General features: G+C 32.4%; 2 protein-coding genes across 2 annotated transcripts; one reads left to right on the forward strand and one right to left on the reverse strand.

Annotated features, from left to right (window-relative positions):
• Nucleotides 1-2,978: 2,978 nt before the first annotated feature.
• Nucleotides 2,979-10,535, reverse strand: AMSH1 (associated molecule with the SH3 domain of STAM 1). The gene is made up of 14 exons (XM_012237638.4): nt 10,284-10,535; nt 9,283-9,347; nt 9,053-9,128; nt 8,770-8,949; nt 8,500-8,594; nt 6,839-6,944; nt 6,717-6,763; nt 6,058-6,454; nt 5,592-5,681; nt 5,446-5,508; nt 5,274-5,348; nt 3,916-3,978; nt 3,423-3,475; nt 2,979-3,350 (listed from the first exon to the last, which is right to left on the reverse strand). The coding sequence occupies exons 1-14, from the start codon at nt 10,401-10,403 to the stop codon at nt 3,176-3,178; spliced, it is 1,605 nt and encodes a 534-aa protein (XP_012093028.1). The 5' UTR covers nt 10,404-10,535; the 3' UTR covers nt 2,979-3,175.
• A 3,530-nt stretch (nt 10,536-14,065) lies between these two features.
• Nucleotides 14,066-20,202, forward strand: LOC105650692 (cysteine-rich receptor-like protein kinase 10). The gene is made up of 5 exons (XM_012237637.4): nt 14,066-14,500; nt 18,078-18,288; nt 18,404-18,641; nt 18,738-18,888; nt 19,587-20,202. The coding sequence occupies exons 1-5, from the start codon at nt 14,309-14,311 to the stop codon at nt 19,995-19,997; spliced, it is 1,203 nt and encodes a 400-aa protein (XP_012093027.1). The 5' UTR covers nt 14,066-14,308; the 3' UTR covers nt 19,998-20,202.
• Nucleotides 20,203-21,302: the final 1,100 nt, after the last annotated feature.

The following is a 21,302-nucleotide window of genomic DNA, read 5'->3' on the forward strand; positions in this document are numbered from 1 at the left end:
CTAAAGATAAAGACATATTTTCATATAGCATTTAACTTTGATTGCAAGATGTGCTAATGCTGAAAAGTCAAAAGAATTTTATAACTGAAATCGCAAAATATCTCTTTACTATGATTAAGGTATCGTTGTTTTATAGTTTAAGTTGAATTACATGAATTGATATTGTACATTTGAATTTCTTGTATGATTGATATGTAATTGGATGGAATTTTATTTGGATTTAAAAAAATTGTAGTAAAGTTGATTTTGTTGCAAATAATATGAGAACTAATACCTCTATAACAAATACAAATGAAAAAAAAAAAAAAAAAAAGATAAAATGTCTTTAGTGAAATTTTATATATCATACAATATCTTTAGTTATAGCCGATTAAAATATTTTACTTTAAAATATAGATAATATTTGAAATTTGATTTGTCTAAAAAAATTAAATTAAAATAATTAGCAATTTTTAATTAATTTATTTAATATAGATTATCTAAAAATTCAAATTAATATGATTATCCATTTCATTTAATTAATATGATTTATTTAAAATAATCAAAATAATATGATTATCCATTTTAATTAATTAATTTAATTTTTTATGCATAGGAGGTTTAATGAATCGAAAGAATATATAGGTACCCATTATCCGTTACCCGTTAATTGATATTACAAAAATATTTAAAATAATTATTTTTCTCAAAAAAAAAAATATATATATCCATGCAGTTCCAAATATAATTGAAGCTATATTCACATTTAATATTAATATTATATTTTTTAAAGCAAAATATAATTTTATAATTTTTATGTATTTTTATTTTTAAAGTTAACATGTATTTAAACGAGTAATTGTAATCGGATTTACAATGGGTTTCACATAATAAAAAGTAAATTTCTAAATGAATTCAAGACAGATTTAGGTACAGTTTAAATAAGCCGAGCCGAGCTCAAATCTGCCAAGTTCGAAGTTTAACTTGATGAAAGCTCGAGTTGGGTTCGAGTTTAACTCAAAAAATTTTGAGCTCAAGTTTGGCTTGAGGCTCGAAAAATTTTTTTAAAAAATATTATATATGTATATATATAAAGCTCGATGAGTTTTAAAGCTGAATATGATTAAACTCAAGTTCAGCTCATTTACTAAACAAGTTAGTTCGAGCTGAATTTTTTAGAACCAAACTCAAACAGCTTGTAAATTAGCTCAGTTTGTTTACACTCTTAAATTTAGGTACTTAATTTATAATTAAATTGAATTTCGAGTAGTACATTTTAAGGGTTACTTGACCCGCTATCCATGGGAGAAACCGTATGGCGTGGGGAAATGGGGTCCATTAGTGCAGATGAATCTAACAGCCATTCCTACCCTACACCAACATCATTGATCATGGACATGCAATCCATTTTTGTCAGATATGTCCACGTGAACAAGCAAAGAGACACATGGCCCCATCCTGAGTATTCTAATTTCTAACGACGAGTGCTTGGTAACTGCTTGTTAGCAACGCTTTGGTCTTATTTCCACAATGAGGCCCTACATACATCACCTGTAACATGTCTCTACCCACTACTTGCACTTCTCTAGTATTTAATCTCCATGAAGAATCGAAACCTAAAATTGAGTAATTTACCTCAAAACCACGTATAGTAAAAAAAATATAGTAATTACTGATCTGATTAGAACTAACTAAAGGTGTCACTCGTATGTTCTTTGATTAGTTCAAATTCTTCCAACTACAAGTGTTTTTATCAATTTATCGAGCCAAAATGAAGACTAACTTTATTGTATTTCACAATATTAGTTTAATTCATTGAACTTAAAAAAAAGGTTGAAAGTTAGAACTCAATTGAAACAACCCTAACCCTTAACTGAGATTGTGGGTGCGAAACTAATTTTAGGAAAAAAAAAATGCAAATAAAGTTGCAGTAATTTAATCAAAATTAGAGGAAGAATTTTAATAATATAGAGAATCAAAATAATCCTAATTTTGTTCGAACCAGTTGAGGGTGTAGTTAGATAAAACATAACATGTAAATGAAAAATAGACATTTGTTTCATCACCATTTTATTGGCAGAGCAGCTTTTTCTGTTGAGTTTTGATTTCATGGGAAGTCTTATCGCTCTTTCTCAAAATTGTGTTTGTGGCTGTATTTTTTCTTTTTTAATGTTAAAAGAAGCAACCTTACTGTCATTAGATTACAAGAGCGAAATTTTTGAACTCCATTAGAAAAATGTGTTTTTCCCCTATGTATGATAATAAGCAACCGTTTCATAAACGGTAGCCAGTACTAGTGCACAGTTCAAGATGCTTTGTTTGCCCCAAAGTAGAAGCATGAGAGCACTGCAGGTTGCTATGACCTAAAAAGCATCAGGAGGAGACAAATGTGACGCTTGTTGGGCGTGAAAGAAAGACTTGTTTTCTTTAATAAGAAAAGCATTTTTCACCAATCAATAACCAAGACTGAAGTATTTTCCAAGTCTTGCTTTGGAAAACAGAGTACTGGACGGCTTTTCATGGACAATACTGGGAATTCAAAAGATGCACGTATTAGAAAGGAAAAATAAATCCATTCCTAAAAGAGTCCACCCACCCACCAAAGCTGATTTCCCAATGCACACATTCTGTGGAGATTATTATTATCTCACCTTTTGCTTTTACATCACTCCATTTCTTTTCATGATTTCTCCATGTTTGCTTAACTGCTTTCTTCCTTGAGCTTTCATTTTCCTGATGTTCACACCAGACAGTCAAGGGCTATCGGAACCCAGAACTAGCTGGAAACTACTTTGAAACCACTTGAACCAGCTAGAACCACTCAATTCTGAACTGGATTCTTTTAAAAAAGAAAGAACCACTAGAACCACTAGCCGCCCCCTGCCCCAGTTTGCAGGAGCATATCAAGCTTGTAAATGCATTTGAGCCAGCATGTACATATGCATGCATATGTGCATGCAGGGATGTAACGGTCATAAACCAGCAAGGGGACTGAGTCCTCGCTGGAAAAGTTTGAACGTGTATTTTTCCAGTTCAAATAGACTGATTCGTATCAGTATACAGGCAGTTGTAATATATTCACTTCTTTACAATTTAATAAGGAACACATAAATGGTAAAGCCACTCACCATAAATTGATGGTTTATGAACAATTGCATTGCCAAAACATTATAGATTGCTTGAGATTGGAACAAGATTATCGTAGGTCAATAACATCAAACTTTAGGTTGGGATTCATATAGACATCTGTACAGGTGTTGTAAATCGGCCCACCATCTGGAGGTTGATCATGTGGATGAAATCCACGTTGCTGGCAGTGTCTTATAACGGACATGCCACCAGGGGATGTCAACCGAAAAATGCCATGTTTTCTGCACCAAATATATATATAATTAAGTTGACATAATTGCAAAAAGTTGAAATTTAATAACACAAAAAGTTACCTTGAAGTATCTCTTGGTGCCATGACAATGGCAACAGATTCTGGCAACATTATCTGAGGAATGAAAAATCGTATAAATGAACAATAAAGAAAATGATCAACAAAAGAACTAACTGATGGAAACAGGCAATGGAAAAAACTAGATCAAAATTGGCCGCTGCATTATCTAATCTGACAAAAAAATCAAGCCAAAAAACTGGATAGAATGAAAAACTACTGAATGTAAGGTAAAAAGATACTCTCAGATACATTATACACCATTCACATTTATGTAGCACCTTTATGATTGCTCTAACTATCCAACTGATTAAGCTATAAAGTGATTACTTTCTCAATAATTGCATAAATCATGGCCTTTGATGATGTAAAGGCGCTATATATATGACTCCCACTTCTACTGAACCACTTCAAATAATTAACCAACAAGAACATTATGTAATATGACTTCCTCTGCAATGAGAGTGAACTATAAAATAACAGGAAGAGCCAATCACCTGATAGGAATAATGGGTGTGAAGATCAATTGATGACATGAAACAAGACTGTGTAGGATGTGTCTGGAATTTGCAGCATGGGGAGAAACCAGCAAGTCAGAAGAAAATTTTTTAATAGTGACTGAGAAAATATATAAATCAAAAAAAACTTTGTAGTGAGAATTAAACTCTAAATGATATATAAGCATTTATTTGTTTCACAGAGTTTCACCAATTGCAAAGTAAACTTGAGTGTAATACAAGTTATCCAAATGCAAATTCTCACATGACTAAATTAAAACAGTATCAAGATCCCACAAGCAGCATCTTTGACATTATTTTTGCCGCAAATAAATATTAACAAATGATGTTTCTCAGAATCGTGCCCTGACTATAGCACACATAAGTAAACAGTTCAAGACCTGCTTCTTCTTATCATTGTTAACAGTGATGTTTTTCCCACACTCCTGCTATATGATGGATCTTAACTTAAATCATCTTCGGACCAACATACTCATTCATACCACTACAATTCATCCACTTTTTTACACAGTCAGATCCATAGGTCGAATATTAGAAAGGCTAAACCATTTCAGGAAGCTAAGCTGCCCCCAATTTCCAGAACATTAATGCATAGTAATATGTTCACCTTCTCTGTCACTTGCAATTTCCAGAAATTGCCATTTGTCATGTAGCCCTTCATTTGATCACGGCTCTTTTAAGTAGAGGGCAGTCAGTCCGATAGCGGTTTTATAGAATTTACTCTTCAGCATAACTAGTGGTTTTTGTACAAAGCACCCCAACAACAGCCAATTCAACCACCTGTCTTGCTTTCAGTTCTATGCATTAACATCTTCCCACCATATTCCCCATCTTTTCATATGGAACTGAAGTCTCCAAAATGAGCACACCAAGGCAGCTCTACTCCCTCTGATCTAATATCCTTCACTTATCCACAACTGGCACTATTAAATGTATAGTCCATTTTAATTATGTTTAACCTGAAATCTTCAGACTCTAAAGTTACTCCAACACTGAGTCTTGATTCAGGATCCAATAACATCCAAGTAAGGAAATCCCAGCAGACAAATAAAAATCATAACGATTGAAGTAATAATAATGGCATCAAGTACACATGAAACTGAGAAGAACTTAATCAGCATCAATGCAAAACTAAAGTTGGCAGGGTAATGTTAAATTTAGATCAGACAAGAAACATACACATACAGATAGATAATTGCAGAATAAACTTTTATTTCTGTACTCATAGTTAGCATGGCAAGAAAGCTTGATAGTCCCATACCAAAGGAAAGGCTCATCTCATTTTATACCAGAAGCGACAGATAAGCAAAAGTATATTAATGGACACTTTTACTCACATGAATCCACCCGAGAGGAAATAGAGATCGCTTATCCTGTACTTCAAATATTTCCTCTTCATTTGTAGTCTGACACTGGTAAGAAAGTGTGCATTTAAATGGCAATCAAATCTATGTAATTAATAAATAAATATGAAAAAACTATCCTCAATGTTTAAATAAACTGCCATACCGAATCTGATGTAGATTCCTGCTTTGGAATAATGAGAGCTGTAACATAGAACTTTCTGTTTTTCTACAAAGTGGTAATTAATTGAACCATCAGCATAAAAAATTGCAAAGATAAAAAACAGTAGTTTTTAGGTTATCAGAACTTACAAGAGAACCAGCTAGGACACCACAAGTTTCTAAATGTTTATCGGTATTTGACTTTGCCAACTTCATGAAATTCTCCATCATCGTGGTTGACTGCAAAGAAACAAGCAGTTAGTACATGACCAGAAACCAATATCTCCTCCCCTTCCATTGCTTTTCTCACACTCCAGTATTCCAACTTCTTAAGGCAACAGTGCCTTCATAAAGCTTGGAGAATATACAAGTTGACATAACCTTCCCACAAACACCCTTATTTTCTTTTGCTAACCACATTACTCCTGGATAAGCTAGTAGATCACAAATACTTAGCTTGAGAAAACAAACAGACAAATACAGGGTCCCAAAATTTTAAAGATGGACAAAGTTGCATGACACGTAATGAATAACAATTTCCATCAGCAAGATTCCTGACTAACTGCAAAAAATAGGACAGTAAAATTGTAAAGAACAATGTTCTTGAGGAGCTTACAATGTGCAATTGCAGGGGAGATTCAGAATGAACAAAATCATTAGGTGAGGAAATGTCCATTTTATGCTCTGCTTCAGTAACTTGGGGCGACAATGAAGGTATCAAATCTTGTACTTCAGCAAGCACAGCTGGAGGAGAAGGTTGTCTAATCAGATCTGTCTGAACAGGGATTTCAATTGTCTCAAAGGAAATCATGGAAGCAGGTTCTTCAGTTTGGTGCATCTGACTATCATCACTAACAGAAACAACTGATTCTAAACTTGATCTTTCAGGCTCTGGGCTGCTGCTGTCTGATTTTAATGTAAATCCATTTTCGATCGATTTTTGAAGGTTATTGTGTTCTGAATTGCTGTAGTTCTTATTCACTGTAACTGCATTTTCTGTAGATTGCTGCAGGCTGGTTCCGAATGTAGATCCACCCATCAAAAAGAATCCAAAACCACAAAAGAAAAAAAAAAAAAAAAAAAGGCAGCAAAATATGAAACAACAATATAATAGAAGTTTCTTCAGAAGAAACAACTTGAAACAAATCAACATCATCAAACCACATGATGACTTCAAACGATAACTTTTATTGAAACTCCCATTATCGTCAGTCAATCTATTGAAATCCAAAACAGCAATTAAAATATACTTCAAAAGCTAGAGAAGAGTCAAACCTTGGGATTTCTATTGGAGTGAGGTCCACATAGCTTGGATACTGAACCTGCTTTCACATGAAATAGATTAGCACAAACTTTGCCTGAAGGAACAAAAAACAAAAAGATGGATAACATCATACTCCTTTGTCACTCCTAGGTGGTTGCCACTGCCCATGAAGCCCATTTGGACCCAGTATAGAATGTCTGGAGAGAGTCTCCTCCTTTGGACGTGGGAAGTTTAAAGATCTGCAAGAAGTGAGTCGACTTGTAAAGAAGTACAGGATAGCAAAGGACGCGTATAAGTCAAAATCAAATCCTCATTGACTCAGGCATTGAAGTTAGTTAATTAATTAATTCTAATGAACAGACGGACAGACAGAAGAAACAAAATAATATCTCTTGGAATTATAGGCTCATTTCATGCCCTTCCTATAAACCAAGTTGTCTCTATCATCAACCTCATGTTTACAGAATCACCTAATTAGGCCTCCCTGAAAGTCTGAGCTTGGGAGGGTCACCAAACTGCCAATTTAGAAACTGACTAGAATTTCAAACTGAAAGCTGTACACCCAATAAGGATCTCAATGTACTAAAAGTTAAAAACTGACTGGCACTTCATATTATGTAGTATTCAGAGTAACTAATAATACGTGTATCCATGTCCCAACAGAAAAACATGCATATTAATACACATAGCATATCGGAGCCCTTGTGGCAGGGAATCCATCCTCCGAAATTTATAATCTCTGCTCTTCAGTATAATTTAGCTTGAAATGTTTATAGGCTGAAGCATCATCTCCCAGTTGCCATTAGAATATATTTGTAAATTTAGTTGGCAATGAAGACTTAAAACATTTTTTTTGCACTTTCTGATTTTGAAACAAAGAATAAGGAATTCATTTAATTTGCAAATAAATCTCATAATTAGAACATCATAAATTAGTGCCTAAAGTTCAAAAGATTTCGATTAAGCATCATATCTGTAAAACTATATTTATTTTTCCTAAAAATGCCCTATGAAAAATAAGCCAAATTTTCTCTTATTTCAACAAAGACGGAGAACAACAGAAGGGGTGGTCAGCAGTAAAGAAGAGTTTGTGTAAGTGGGTAAAGAGAGGAGAGAAAAAGTTGTGTTGAGGTGTCCCACTTTTGTGTCAAAAATAGGGTCTGTTGTCTATGTCAGCTTTCTGGCAGATATTTGGCCAGAATTAAGTCTCAATTATATAATTGATATTTGATACCTCAGTAAAGGTCCACAGATTTTTAAGAGACAAATTAAAGTTTAGTGAAATTAATATACAATAGTGATAAGTTAAATAACAACAATTAAATTTTACCATGCACTCCCAACAGATGCATCACCATTTAATGTCTCAACGGAACTGAAAGTTAATACTTAAGAATGCGTAATATAGGGACTAAAGGAGAGATAAAGTTTAATGGCCGCAAGCAAGAACTTAGAGATGCTTAAACCTTTTGAAACTGAAGTCAAAGGGGTGATAATTCCAAGCTTTATAGACTGTACTCTTAACATCAAAAATTCACGTAAAAAAATGTCCTGGTCCCTTATTGTCATTCAAATGAAAGGTTTAAAAGTAAGGATTTAAACAATTCTTCAAAGAAAAAGGCTATTCTAATTGTAAAGCACCAAAGAATTTGTTTTATTCAGACACAACCAAAAAACATAACATTTTTGCAAAGCAAAAAGTCACTAATGAAGATATACTAGTGGCATACTCAAGAAGTGGGAGGAAAACCCTTCTATTTGAAGGAGAACCACATCTTGTATTGAAGCACTTACATTCTCCGGAACTGCTCTTCCACTGGTCTAGCATATGAAAATTGCTGAGTTCTTGAACCTTGAGAAACAAATTCTCGTGTAGGCGGCCTCAGAGCCTGTAAATCCAGAGTAGTACAGGAACATAAGTTAATCCCCATAAAGCAGATAAAGCAAAAGTATCAGTTGATTAAAAGAGTAACAAAGGAGAATTCTGCCTAGCAACACAGTTGATCACAAGTTGTTGAAACTAGCAAGCAGTAGCTATCAACCAATATGGAGCTTTAACAATACCTTTATCCCATTATAGCTAGTCAAGGTTTTCTTTTTAACAGGAGGCCACTCTAATGAATCATTTTGCAGGAAATAGTCCCTCCCATTTACTTGATGTGTGTGTTTTCTGTTAAATTCGTTGATCTTTTGCTGCACTTCTGGCTTCAAATCCTCCAACTCATTCACAGCATTTAATAATTTCTAAAGAAATTAATTAAAATCAATATCAACCCCAAAATTTTAAAAAGAAATGGATTCTAACAAGGAGAAAAAAAAAAAAAGAAAAAGAAATAAGTGATATTACCTTTTTCAAATTAACTTTTTTGCTTTGTTGAGATGCCCCATAATCTCGATGACGTGGTATTGTTTCTGATACCAAACTACAGAAAAAGAAGTACAGCGTAAAAGTAAAATGTTATGATAGATCATCATTTTTCATAGACACAAACTAATGCCAAATCAAATTTTACACCAAAATGAAATTCCCCGCCCTTCTTGAAATTTTACAACAAAATTCGTAGCTCCTACTCTCACCTGGAAAACCTTAAAAGCATAATATACAGATCTATAATATTATTTTCTTCTCGAAAGATGTCAGCCTGCAATGTAAAAAGTGCAACAAAAATCAAAGTTAACAATTTTAGAACATTGAATTTAGAGCACATTGCAAAAGGATACAGAAACTACTGCAACATTATTCATAAATAACTGGAAAAGATGCAAAAAGGCCAGATAAAACAGTAGAAGACTAGATGTAATATCTGTGCTTTCTGTCCATAACAAGCATAAAGCAAAGGTAAATACTAAATGCATCCCATTTCAATGGAGATGCTAGATGAATGTACCACACTTAGAGCTATTAAGCCAGAGGCGACAAAAACGATCTACCAGCGAAGGAATGCAAACACATTTGACTAAAATTTGTTTTAAAGGTACTGGAGGAAAACAATTGAATTTAGTACATAAAGTGGCATTCGCTTAATTTAGTAAACTGCAGGCATACACATTCTCTTCCCACCTTTCTATTGTTCAACAAGTCTAGTCAGTATCACTCCTCATCAGACCAATTACTAAACTAGAACTTTAGTCAGTAGTTAATCTCTTAACAATTTCATACAATTTAAAAGAAAAAAAAGGAATTGAAGTCCCAAACTGAATTGCCATCACAATAAAAGAAAAAAGGCATAGCATGCACCAAACATCAAAATGCTCTCAAAAAACAACCATCTTGGTATCAATCCGTAAAACAACAGTAAATAATCAAATTGAGACAATCAATAATCAATTCTCATTTTCACATTTTAGGTTCAGCAGCAAACAAACCTAAATTATCAACTTTCACCAAGACAAAAGTAAAATGTAACAAAACTAAAAAGCACAAAAACAGCTCAAGACTACTTACACTTCAATCACAATGTAATCAAAGCTTCCTTAATAGAAAGGCCCAAATTTATATACACGCCTATAACCCTAGCCGAAAATGAGAAATTATCATAAACAATATCAAGCAATGGATATATAGATGAGAACAAGACCTGTTTGAGAATATTATCAGCGATTCTGTAATAGTATCGGAGAGAAATCCGATTATCGACATCGAGTTTTTGAGCACTAGCAGCGATGTTTATTGTACCACAAGTAGATGCCGACCTCATTTTCTATTTCTCCTTTAAATTTCCGTGTCCGTTTCAATCTATTTTCTCGTCAAGCAAACGAAAATCTGTTTCTCCAGTCTCCGATCGGTAACTGTGCTAGTGGCCGGCGTTTAAAGAAAGGTGGTCAATGGCTGCTCGGAGCTGACGAATACAAGGGGAGGGGACACGATAAAAGAACAGGTCAATTTGGCTTGTGAGAAGGGTAAACATGGGAATGCACTCCAACTACGGTTCTGTTGAAATATGCGTTTTCAAGTCGGGCATGACTATGATGCATCGTGAAAAAACAGCCAGAGTAATTATCTGCGTGGATTATGTTTATTTATTTATGTATTTATTAGTTTACACCTGCGTTTTCCCTTCGCAAATCGAATGTCTCAATACGTAAATTTAACCACGTGCAAACCGTACTCTTTATTGTTATAAAAAATATTATGGCAACTTTAATTTTTAGTTTACAGTTGAACGCTTCAATTTATAAGTTAAATATTTTAATTAATTTATTAAATACTTTAATTTATAAAATTATATCAATTAAATATTTATTTATTAATTAGAAATCGTAAAAATTATTGTTATAAAAATATATTAACAATATACCAAATTAATATTTTGCGAATAATAAAAAATATTAAAAATTATAGGACGGAGGTAGTTTTTTTTAATTAATGTAATTAAATACTTTTTCTTTTTTTGCAAAAGTAAATGAATTTGTTGCTGCAAATTAACATATAGAGCATTAACAATAGAACAAGGACGAACATGACCCTACTTCTCACCGCTAGTCATAAAATAGGATTGGGTTGCTAAGTGAGCAACTCTATTTGCTCACCTTTTCACATAATAAATGGTGGAATGCATAACTTGGCCCCCTATGTTTTAGTTAAAAAAACCCCTATAACCTTATACTTTTTTATTTTATATCTATTATATACCTTGCTACGTTGGATTAGGCAAGTGGAAAAGCACGCACTACAAAAGAGAGTGAGTGCTTCTTGAATCATCGAATGTGGCTTACCTTTCTATTCTTCTTTTTCTTTTTTCTTTTTTTTAATTTTAAATAAATTTTGTTGTTTTTAGATTTAGAGAAGAAAACCCAGCAAAGAAAACTAAGCAATATTTTAACTTTCAATAATAATTCAATTAACTTTTCATTTTCATAGGTTTTTGAGTGTTTGTTTCTGTTTTGTTATTCTTTAACACACAATAACTCTCTCTCTCTCTAAGAACAATCCGTTCTTTTTTATGGGCACTGATTATTGTTTTGATTTTCTCTTTTATTTTATGGGTTTTGAGTTCTCTCTCTTTTGAGATTGTGATTTTTATTTTGTTTTTCTCTTTAATTTTTTGAGTTTTGAGTTGTTTTTTTTTTTTTTTTTTTTTTTTGAAATTGATGTCTTAGATATAAAAACTGATCTAGATACTTGGATTTTTGAGGTATATGATGAATATCAGAGAGAAAGAGATAGAAATGGATCCTATACACTAGAGAGCCTGCCTAATTCAAGCAATAGGAGGAACAACAGTAACAATAGAGAACAACGTGGATTTTGGGCTTCTATACTTGGATTTTTTTTTTTTTTTTTTTTTTTTGACATTTTCTATACTTGGATTATTATTTTGTCTTTTTCTCTTTTTTTTTTTTAGTCTTATTTGGTGTTAATATACAAAATTGCTAAAAAAAGTCTAGATCTATGCTGGATTTCTAGCCTTTTAATCTCTTAAGGGTGTGTTTCTGCATTGTTGAGTGTTTGAGTTTATATATGTGAATTTCTATACAAGATAAGGAAGGAAATAATTATAGAATTTGTTCCTTAGATGTCATTTTTGTTTCTTAACATTGTTATTCGAGGAAGAAGAAGAGAGAAACTGGGTTATACTAATTATATTTATTCTCTGAGCTCCTTTTTTTTTTAAATTACATAATTTGAATTTTTTATTATTTTATGTCAGATAAGCTATTTTAGTAGGGTAAAAAAATAAAAAATAAAACGGTTGTGTTTATGCAATTACTAGTACGTTAGAGCCATTTGCCAGCTCACGGCGAGTACATGCGTAGAATGATAGAATGAAGGATATAATATATATAAAATAAAAATGGGTCATTTGAATTATAGAGGGCTACAAGATTTTTTAGCTAAAGTAAACGAGGCAAATTATGCATTGGGCCCATAATAATACAACTATTACCAAGTTCTTTTAATTTTGACTTTGAAATTTTCCTAATATTAATTGTTCTAATTAAGAAATTTTGGAAAGAATAATCCAACTTAAACATGACTGGTTTTGTAAAGGTCAAAAAAAGAAAATCAAAATGGTTTTGTCAAATGCAAAAAGAGAAGACCCTATAATTATAATAATAATAATAATAATAATAATAATAATAAAAGAATAATAAACTTTTTTTTTATTTTAGCAATTGAATTAATTCACCACTTTATTTTGCGTCAGGGATCGTTTTTTTTTTTTTTTTTAATTGACTCTTATGCATAATTTGGCCTTCAAAATGAAAGCATTTAAAAAATCAATGCTAATTTTCAAAATATAAAACGGTACACACATTGAAATAAAACTAAAACTTTACAATACAAAATAAGAGAAAATGAAAGGAAAAAACTAGGTATTGAGATCACATTTGGTAAGCCATAATGAAATAGAATGTAATATAATTAAATACACTTTTAATATAATATTACTATAATTTTTCTTATGACATTAATATAATATTGTAGGATCACAAGGATAATCATTAATTTAAAATTTTTAACTCTCTCGATCCAACGGTCTCAATTTAAGTTCTATTCAAAATAATAAAAAATAAAAAAATCAACGAATAATCTCAAAAAAATAGTTTGTAATTGATTAGAGTTTTTTTTTTTTATTAATTTTCTGAATAATTAGTATTTACCTAATACACGTACCAAAATACAAGATAGATCTAAAAATATTCGTAGATTTTAATTTTTGGAATAATGAATAAAATAGATATTTTGTTTCAATAATACATAGGTTCTGTTCAACAACATTACTACTATGTTGAAATAAAAGAATTATACATGTGTAATTCATTTATAAAGAGATTAAAAAAAATTAAGAAATGAATATAAGAGCAAAATAATTTAAAATTTCAATCACTAGTTGATTATTATAATTTCTATTTTTATTTTAAATTGTATTTTCAAACTTGATGACAAAAATTTTCCCCCTTATTTCAAAGAAGCATAAATAGCATTCTCCAAATTATCTTTTTAAAATGAAAAAGATAATAATTTAATCATTTATTTTCATTAATAATATAAAAATTTCTCTCTTTTTTCAATATAATTTAATCATTTATTTACATGGTTTGATAAAACATGTATATTAAACAAGCATAATAATTATTTAGATTTATAAATTTAAAAACCTTATAAATATTTTGGATATAATAAAGAGATAAAACGGGAGGGAGGAAGATATATTGTTTGAAGGAAAATTTTTACCTAAACGAGGTCATGCGCTACTCATAGACCAAATTAATGAGAATAAAATTTCTTATTAAAATGAGGGTATTTTTGACTATATATCGATGAAAAATAAATAAAATCGAAATATTTTATAAAAAATTTTTATTTTCTTTAATACGAACGTAGCTATGGATCCTGTCCGGTCAAGCAATTTCCTCGTTGGAATTGATTTTTCTTCAATGTTATTTGGGTGCTGAAAGTTCAAACCAAACATAAAAACCCAGAGTCAACTACTATAATAACAATCGCTAACAGCAAACACACAACTACTCCATTCGATGTCTTCCACGCTGGTTGTCTTTTTTTGATTCTAAGCTGAACAAACTGCTATCAATAAACCTGGACGAAGATTCTCCACCACCACCTCCATATCAGGGCGGTGGTTTATCTGATGCCTTGATGGGCCTTCTCTCCAATTTCTGCGGCTGCCTGGAGAAACTCAAATTCGCCCGAGCCACTGGTACAGGCGGCGACGATGACGACGCTAACACTAATGACCTCTTCTTCGACCTCCGCACGCTTCAAGTCGCTACCAATTTCTTCTCAGAGTCGAATCAGCTTGGTCATGGAGGATTCGGTCCTGTTTACAAAGTAAGTTTTCGCTAACTCATTGGCTTCATTACTTCAACTGTAGAACATTGGATTCGTATCTCGCATTTTCCGTGTATGGCCGGAGGTTTTTCTTAGTAATAAATTTACTGAAGTAGCCTTGGAGTTGCTGAAATGTTTACGGAAGTGGTTTAAAATATAGAATGAAAACATCTTCCGTTTACAGTTGGCATTTTCCCAGTCAAATGCAAATATAAAACATGATAGTTATGTTAACATAATACGTTAGTTGTGACTAAAAATTATTTAAAAAAAAAAAAAATTCAATGCCGTTTTAAATAGGAAGTCATTTGAAAGGAAATCTAAAGTTTGATTTAGAGCTCCATATGGAACTTTTCCTCCTTTGATGAAGGATATTGTTTTTCTTTTTCTTTTTATATTTGGAACAATTTGTCCCCATCAACAACAATTTCATGACACAATTATCGTTTCTTCTAATTAAATGAACTATGCAAATAAATTACTGACCCTTCTTTTATGCGTGTGTCCTAGTAATGTGAATCATGCATGGGAACCCTTTGCAAACCAAAATATTAAAATTCAAATCTCTCCCACTTGACCAAGACTTAGGATGGAACATTTGGTGTGAGGATTCACGAATGTAGTTGAGAACTATGTTTTGTTGATATATCATAGCATAAATTAATCATGCTACTTCCTTTGGGAAGACATATTTGTCATTCTTGATTACTTGGAGCTACGTTGCTGCAAGTATACCCTTTTTGTTTCCTACTTTCTGGAAATTGTTAACTTCCTATTAGTTTTGGAGGGCATTCAAAGTGGAGTAAAAATGTTCTAATCATGTTTGACTTTCATTCTTCGTTGAGTGCATGTATAATCAGATATTAAGATTTTAGTAGATTCATATTACTTTCACAAATACTGAATTAGCAGATATTTATATTTATGTTCTCAATATAAATTTCAAATTGATAAGCCATATTATGAGTTCATCAATGATTAAGTGGTATTGAAATAAATCCATTAAAAAAAAAAGTGGTATCGAAATAAATACAATTTTATTATTATTATTATTATTATTATTATTATTATATATATATATATATATATACACACACACACACACACACACACACACACACACATACGAGGGACGTCATGTAATGTTTGGATTACAAAACACAAATTTGATATATAATCTTGTAACAATTGTTAAATAATGGTTGATAATTGGTAGGAGAAAGCAATACAAACTCAATAAAATTTTTGGAGAAATTTTGCTTTTAATTGATGATTAAAATTATCTTAAAAACAAATTTATCTAGGCGCCAGTCAACCCTTAATGAAATCCTAACCTAATACAAAAGGATAAAAACATATAAACTATATTTTCAGCTCAAACTGCAATTGAATTATGGTATACTAACTCAAACAACACCAAGATGCTTGAAAATGGTGTATTTTACCTTGTAACTGCCTCTAACCAGGTGAATTTGGTTTGAGATGATATGGAATAAAGTTGTATCGATATAATTGGTTTTGTAACCCCATTAAGATCAAAAGTTATGGCTATTTAAAGTTGATGAAGTGCCTGGTTAGGACCTCTTAGGTGCATGCTTCAGCTTCCACTCTTGGACCATCGTTTTAAGTCAGAGCAGAACACTGATATTCACCCAAAGGCTACTTCAGTGATTCAAACAATAAACCTCCTTCCTATCCCAGACCAAAACCAAGACCTTTCACAGGGCTGGTGGTCAGCTAGAATCACATTACTTGTTTCTCTTTACTTTAGCTTATGGAGAAACAAATAAACTATCTTGGGCAAAGAAAGGCATCTATAACTTTTAAATTTCATTCCTAGATATTGAATATAGTTGCTTTTGGATATCTCATAAGAGTTTGCCACAATTTGTGAGGTATTTTCTCATTTTTGAATTAACTGTATTATTGAATAATTTCTGTTGCTTGTGGACCTATCTCAAACTAGATCATCCACAAGGTATGCATTTCATTTCTGCAATTGGTTTGGAACTTTAATGATCTTTCTTCAATCAGTTTTTGTCCCCTAATAGATCTTTTATGTTTTTGGCCTTAGCTTTAGTGTTTGAGACCTCAAAACACAAATTTGGTTAGACAGACACATCATCCATTAATTTACAAGGTAATTTGGGGTCCCTTCCTATCTTTTTCATAGGTCTACCTTTGGGTGTTTTATTTCAAATATGAGAAGAATGCAGAGGATTCTCTTGAGGCGGTGCGAGCAAAACTGACTGGGTTAGAAGAGGCGGTCTTTTCAAAATGTGGGAGGTTTATTTGCCATATAGAAAGTATACTAAACTGTCTTATATTCCATTCTACTTTATGTCTCCTTTCAAAGGCTGGAGGATATGCAAAAGGCTTTTCTTCCCCTGGTAGTCTGATGTAGATGGTGCCCCGATTATAAAAATGGAAGACCTTTGCAAGCTTAGCAAGAGCAAGAAGAAAAAACCTACATGAACAGGAGAAAAAAAAAAATTTTAATTACTAGATCAAATCTCTTATTTCAGGAAACAGTTTTTCTTCAGAATACTGTAGACTTACATGCATGCACGCAAATAAAACTGTAAATGATACATCGAAATAGTAAAATAAAATTGTATATGAAGAGGTTTATTGCCAATCAAATAAAAATAAAAGCAAAACCACCTAAATCTGAAATCCTTGAACTTGTAGTTCCTAATTAAGCTCATGGTTCCCATCTGGGTGTGGTTATTGTCTAGTGCAATGGCAATGGTCCTTGGTTTCATAACTATGGGTTTAATGGTTTTTATGGCCTTCTTGGACTGCTGTTTCTTCAAATGAAAATTGTTTCTTATTCAATAAACTGGTGTTGCTTATGTGGAGTTGATCTTGGTGAATAACTGAATTGTTTGTTGAAGGCATATCAGTTACAGTATGTATAGTGGAGTCTAACACAAATATGAAACACTCTTTAAGTTGAGACAAATGACGTGATATGTTCGAAACATGACAACATGTGTAGCTTTTATCATATGATGAATGAGATCAATCATATTGATGGTAAAAATATATGAATGGCTTGGAATGTTATAGTTTCTTCATGAAGAAGTGTATTTGGAATTTCACAGCCTCTATGGCCAGATTTATTTCCTTGTACCTTTTTGAAAAAGAAAATATTGTAATGGCAATTTACTTTTTACTTGTTAGAATATTCTCTACATTGAAAAGAATAAAGAGATTAGGAGGACAGGGCATTTAAAGTCGTGCTAAATTTCATTTGCAAAAATGGGGAAATATTTAAAGAAACCAGGTCTGACAAGCTAAGGGTGTACGTAAAGGACATAAAAAATTTCCAGTTATTCTGTGTTTTAAACAAATGCCTGAGCATCTCTCTTTTTATCTTTTCAAATCTCTCTGGTGGTTTTCTTGTTGACTAAATATATTCATATCTTAATACAATAAACCAATGTGTTTGCCATGATATAAGTAACATTGTGCATAAAGTCATAAATCCTTTGTCTGTAGGCCTTTGGTAGATGGATGTGCCTCTGGTGTTTCTACCACAAATGATAATTGAATGTTTGCTTCCTGTTTACAGGGATTGATACCAAATGGTCAAGAAGTTGCTGTGAAGAAGCTTTCACTAACATCAAGACAGGGACTTAGAGAATTCACTAATGAGGTAAAAGTGTTATTGAAAATTCAGCACAAGAACTTGGTTACTTTGTTGGGATGTTGTGTGGAAGGACCTGAGAAGATGCTTGTTTATGAATATCTGCCAAACAAAAGCCTTGATTACTTCCTATTTGGTAACAAGCTCCTTCTTACTTGTAATTTCTTAAATAAGATAGTTGCAATTTTAGTGGGAAACCAGCTTGGTTTTTGGTACTATTGAGGTAACAGTTGAAGACTTAAGTGTTTCAGATAAACAGAAATCTGCATCCCTTGATTGGACAACTCGATTTAGAATAGTTACAGGAGTAGCAAGAGCTCTTCTCTACTTGCATGAAGAAGCTCCTGAAAGGATCATTCACAGAGACATCAAAGCCAGTAATATTTTGTTGGATGAACATTTGAATCCAAAGATATCAGATTTTGGCCTGGCAAGACTCTTTCCTGGTGAAGACACCCATTTGGATACATTCAGGATTTCCGGTACTCAGTAAGTAAATTCATCGCTTTTTTGTTGTTTTAAGCAATATTAGTCTGCATATTTGTTGGGGCAATTTTCTTGCTAAAAAAATTTTACTGGATACAGTGGTTACATGGCGCCTGAATATGCAATGCATGGATATTTATCTGTGAAGAGTGATGTTTTTAGCTATGGAGTTTTGATACTGGAGATTGTGAGTGGAAGAAAAAATTATGACAGTCAACTTGGTGGTGAAAAGGCAGACATTTTGACCTATGTAAGTTATTTTTAGCTTTTTGGGTGAAGCTATATAAATTAAATACATTCAGAGTTGCAATCGTATCTTTTGTTGAGATGCTAATGGCTTGGGCAACCAACCTAGCCTTGCTTTGAATTTTTCAGGTTTCTAATTTTACAGCCCAAAACTGAACCAATAAAAATCAATTGCCTAGTTATGTGGTTAATCAGTTTACTAGTTCAAGAACAATTTTGTAATGTCATTCTTTCTGAAGTCCTATGAAGGTTAGACTTAAAATGTAACTAAGCTTTAAGTTGATGTCAGTCTAGATGGCATAGAGGTTCCAAAAAAAGCACTTATTTCAGATACCTTGGATATATTATACAAAGTGATAGAATAAGTGAGGATTCTGTCAATTATAGCTTTAATTTCTCATTTTGTTTATAGCCCCTAAATGTTGCTTAACATTGCCTCGTACATGCATCTGTAAAACTTTGATATTTAAGATCTGCAATGTTTATCTTTCCCAAACCGCCATATCATAAAAAAGTATATTATTGCAGATGATGCTATCCTGCCTTACAACTAAAATCAGAATTTTATTGAAAAGCACATGATCCCAATGCTTAAAAAAATGAGGATAATAATGTTTCTATTATTTTTTTTTCTTTCTTCATTTAAGTATGCGATAGGTCAATTGATTTAATCCTCATTGACTTTCCTTGCTTTTTAAGCAGACATGGATGCTCCATCAACAAGGAAGGACATTGAATTTAGTTGACCCAACACTTACTAAGTGCAATCATGACGAGGCAGCAATGTGCATTCAACTAGGGTTGTTATGTTGTCAACAAACAGTTGCAGATAGGCCTGATATGAATACGGTTCATCTCATGCTTTTAAGCGACTCATTTACTTTGCCTAGACCTGGTAAACCTGGAACTCATGGTCGACGAGGACATTTTACAACTACTGGAACTTCTGCTTTCACTAACACTAACACCAACACCAACACTAACACTAACACCAATACTGTTGGTAGCAGTATGAGCATTGGTGTCATTGCTAAAGTTTCTGGAGGCAGTAGTTTTGTTGAGGACTATTCTAGAAATTCCATGTCTGTCTCTTCTATGGATGAGGGTAGATGACTATTATTGTAGTTTTTATTAATCCTATGTAAATCATTTATTCTTTGTAATATTTAAGTGTGTCTGTATATATGTAGAATGCATTCGTTCTTCTTTGTCTTGCCATGTAAAGGTTATGCTGTGTTAGCGAAGAGGGCCATTTGTTGTGCATTTTGCCAAACAGTGATTTCAAGATTTTGGATTATATTTGCCTGGTAATTCTTAAGATATTTCCGTGCATGATTTTCCTTTTTATATGCTATTTTTTTATTATTCTGCCTCAGGAATTCTTAAGTTATTCTACAAATGGACCGGCTGACCCTCTGCCATCTTTCCTTTCCTTTCTTTTCCAACATCAGAGCTTGAAAATAGTTGGGCATTGAGGACTGAAATTTCTTTTCCAACATCTTTCTTTTCCTTTCTTTTTTCTTTTTCTATTCCCCGGGATAGATTGAGGACTGAAATTTTCGCTAGATGTATTTTGGCTACTTATTTATTTTTATTACATTAGACATTCTTTCTTTGAAGGGAAAGAGAGGTCAAGATTTTATACTAATCTAACGGCTTAGTTTGTCTAGCCAATTTTCTGATTTGTTGGACTTAGTCAAGCTTCTCAATTATCTTTGAAATCCAAGTTGAAAGGATAAAGATCACCATAGTTGGATCTGTATTAAATCACTTATAGAGAGAAAAATCTTGAACTAATTATCGAGAAAAACCTTCAACTAATTATCTGGAGGGAAGCCGTGAACTCTGAACCAGCAATCGTCACGAATACCAAACTAGAAAATTTTCATCTAATAGAAATAATTTAGTATACTTATGGACATAAAAAAATTGACTAATATGGTTTTGATTAATTTCAAATTGATTGATTTCAAATATTTTTTATATATAAATAATAATTATTTACTACTATTTTATGAAATAATACATGACTTCTTCTATTTTTAAAATAAGGATATTTATGTCATTTAACACAATTTACCTTCCTGAAATTAAACATTAATCAAAATACATTAAAAATCATACTACTGAAAAAGATAATTTTTCTGAAAGCTTAGATTTGAACCAAGGGAGCTGGAGGCCGATACAAGGGATGAAGCCGAGCCGAAATCCCAGTACACGTCTCCGCATATCCCGCCGACACGATTAATAAGAAGGTGGCCCCACCGAAAGCGGTAGCGGAAGAGGGGGCGGCCCTCTTCTCTCTCCAAATGTGTGGGTCCCATTCAGGATTTGTCTCGTTTACGTTTCCTTCACACTACCAGGAACCTGCATTTCAGGATTATATTTTTGTAATTAATTAATTAAAAAATAAAAAAG

Source organism: Jatropha curcas, chromosome 5 (genome assembly GCF_041381405.1).
Source record: "Jatropha curcas cultivar XTBG-Jc1 chromosome 5, XTBG_Jcur_1.0, whole genome shotgun sequence".
Taxonomy (NCBI): domain Eukaryota; kingdom Viridiplantae; phylum Streptophyta; class Magnoliopsida; order Malpighiales; family Euphorbiaceae; genus Jatropha; species Jatropha curcas.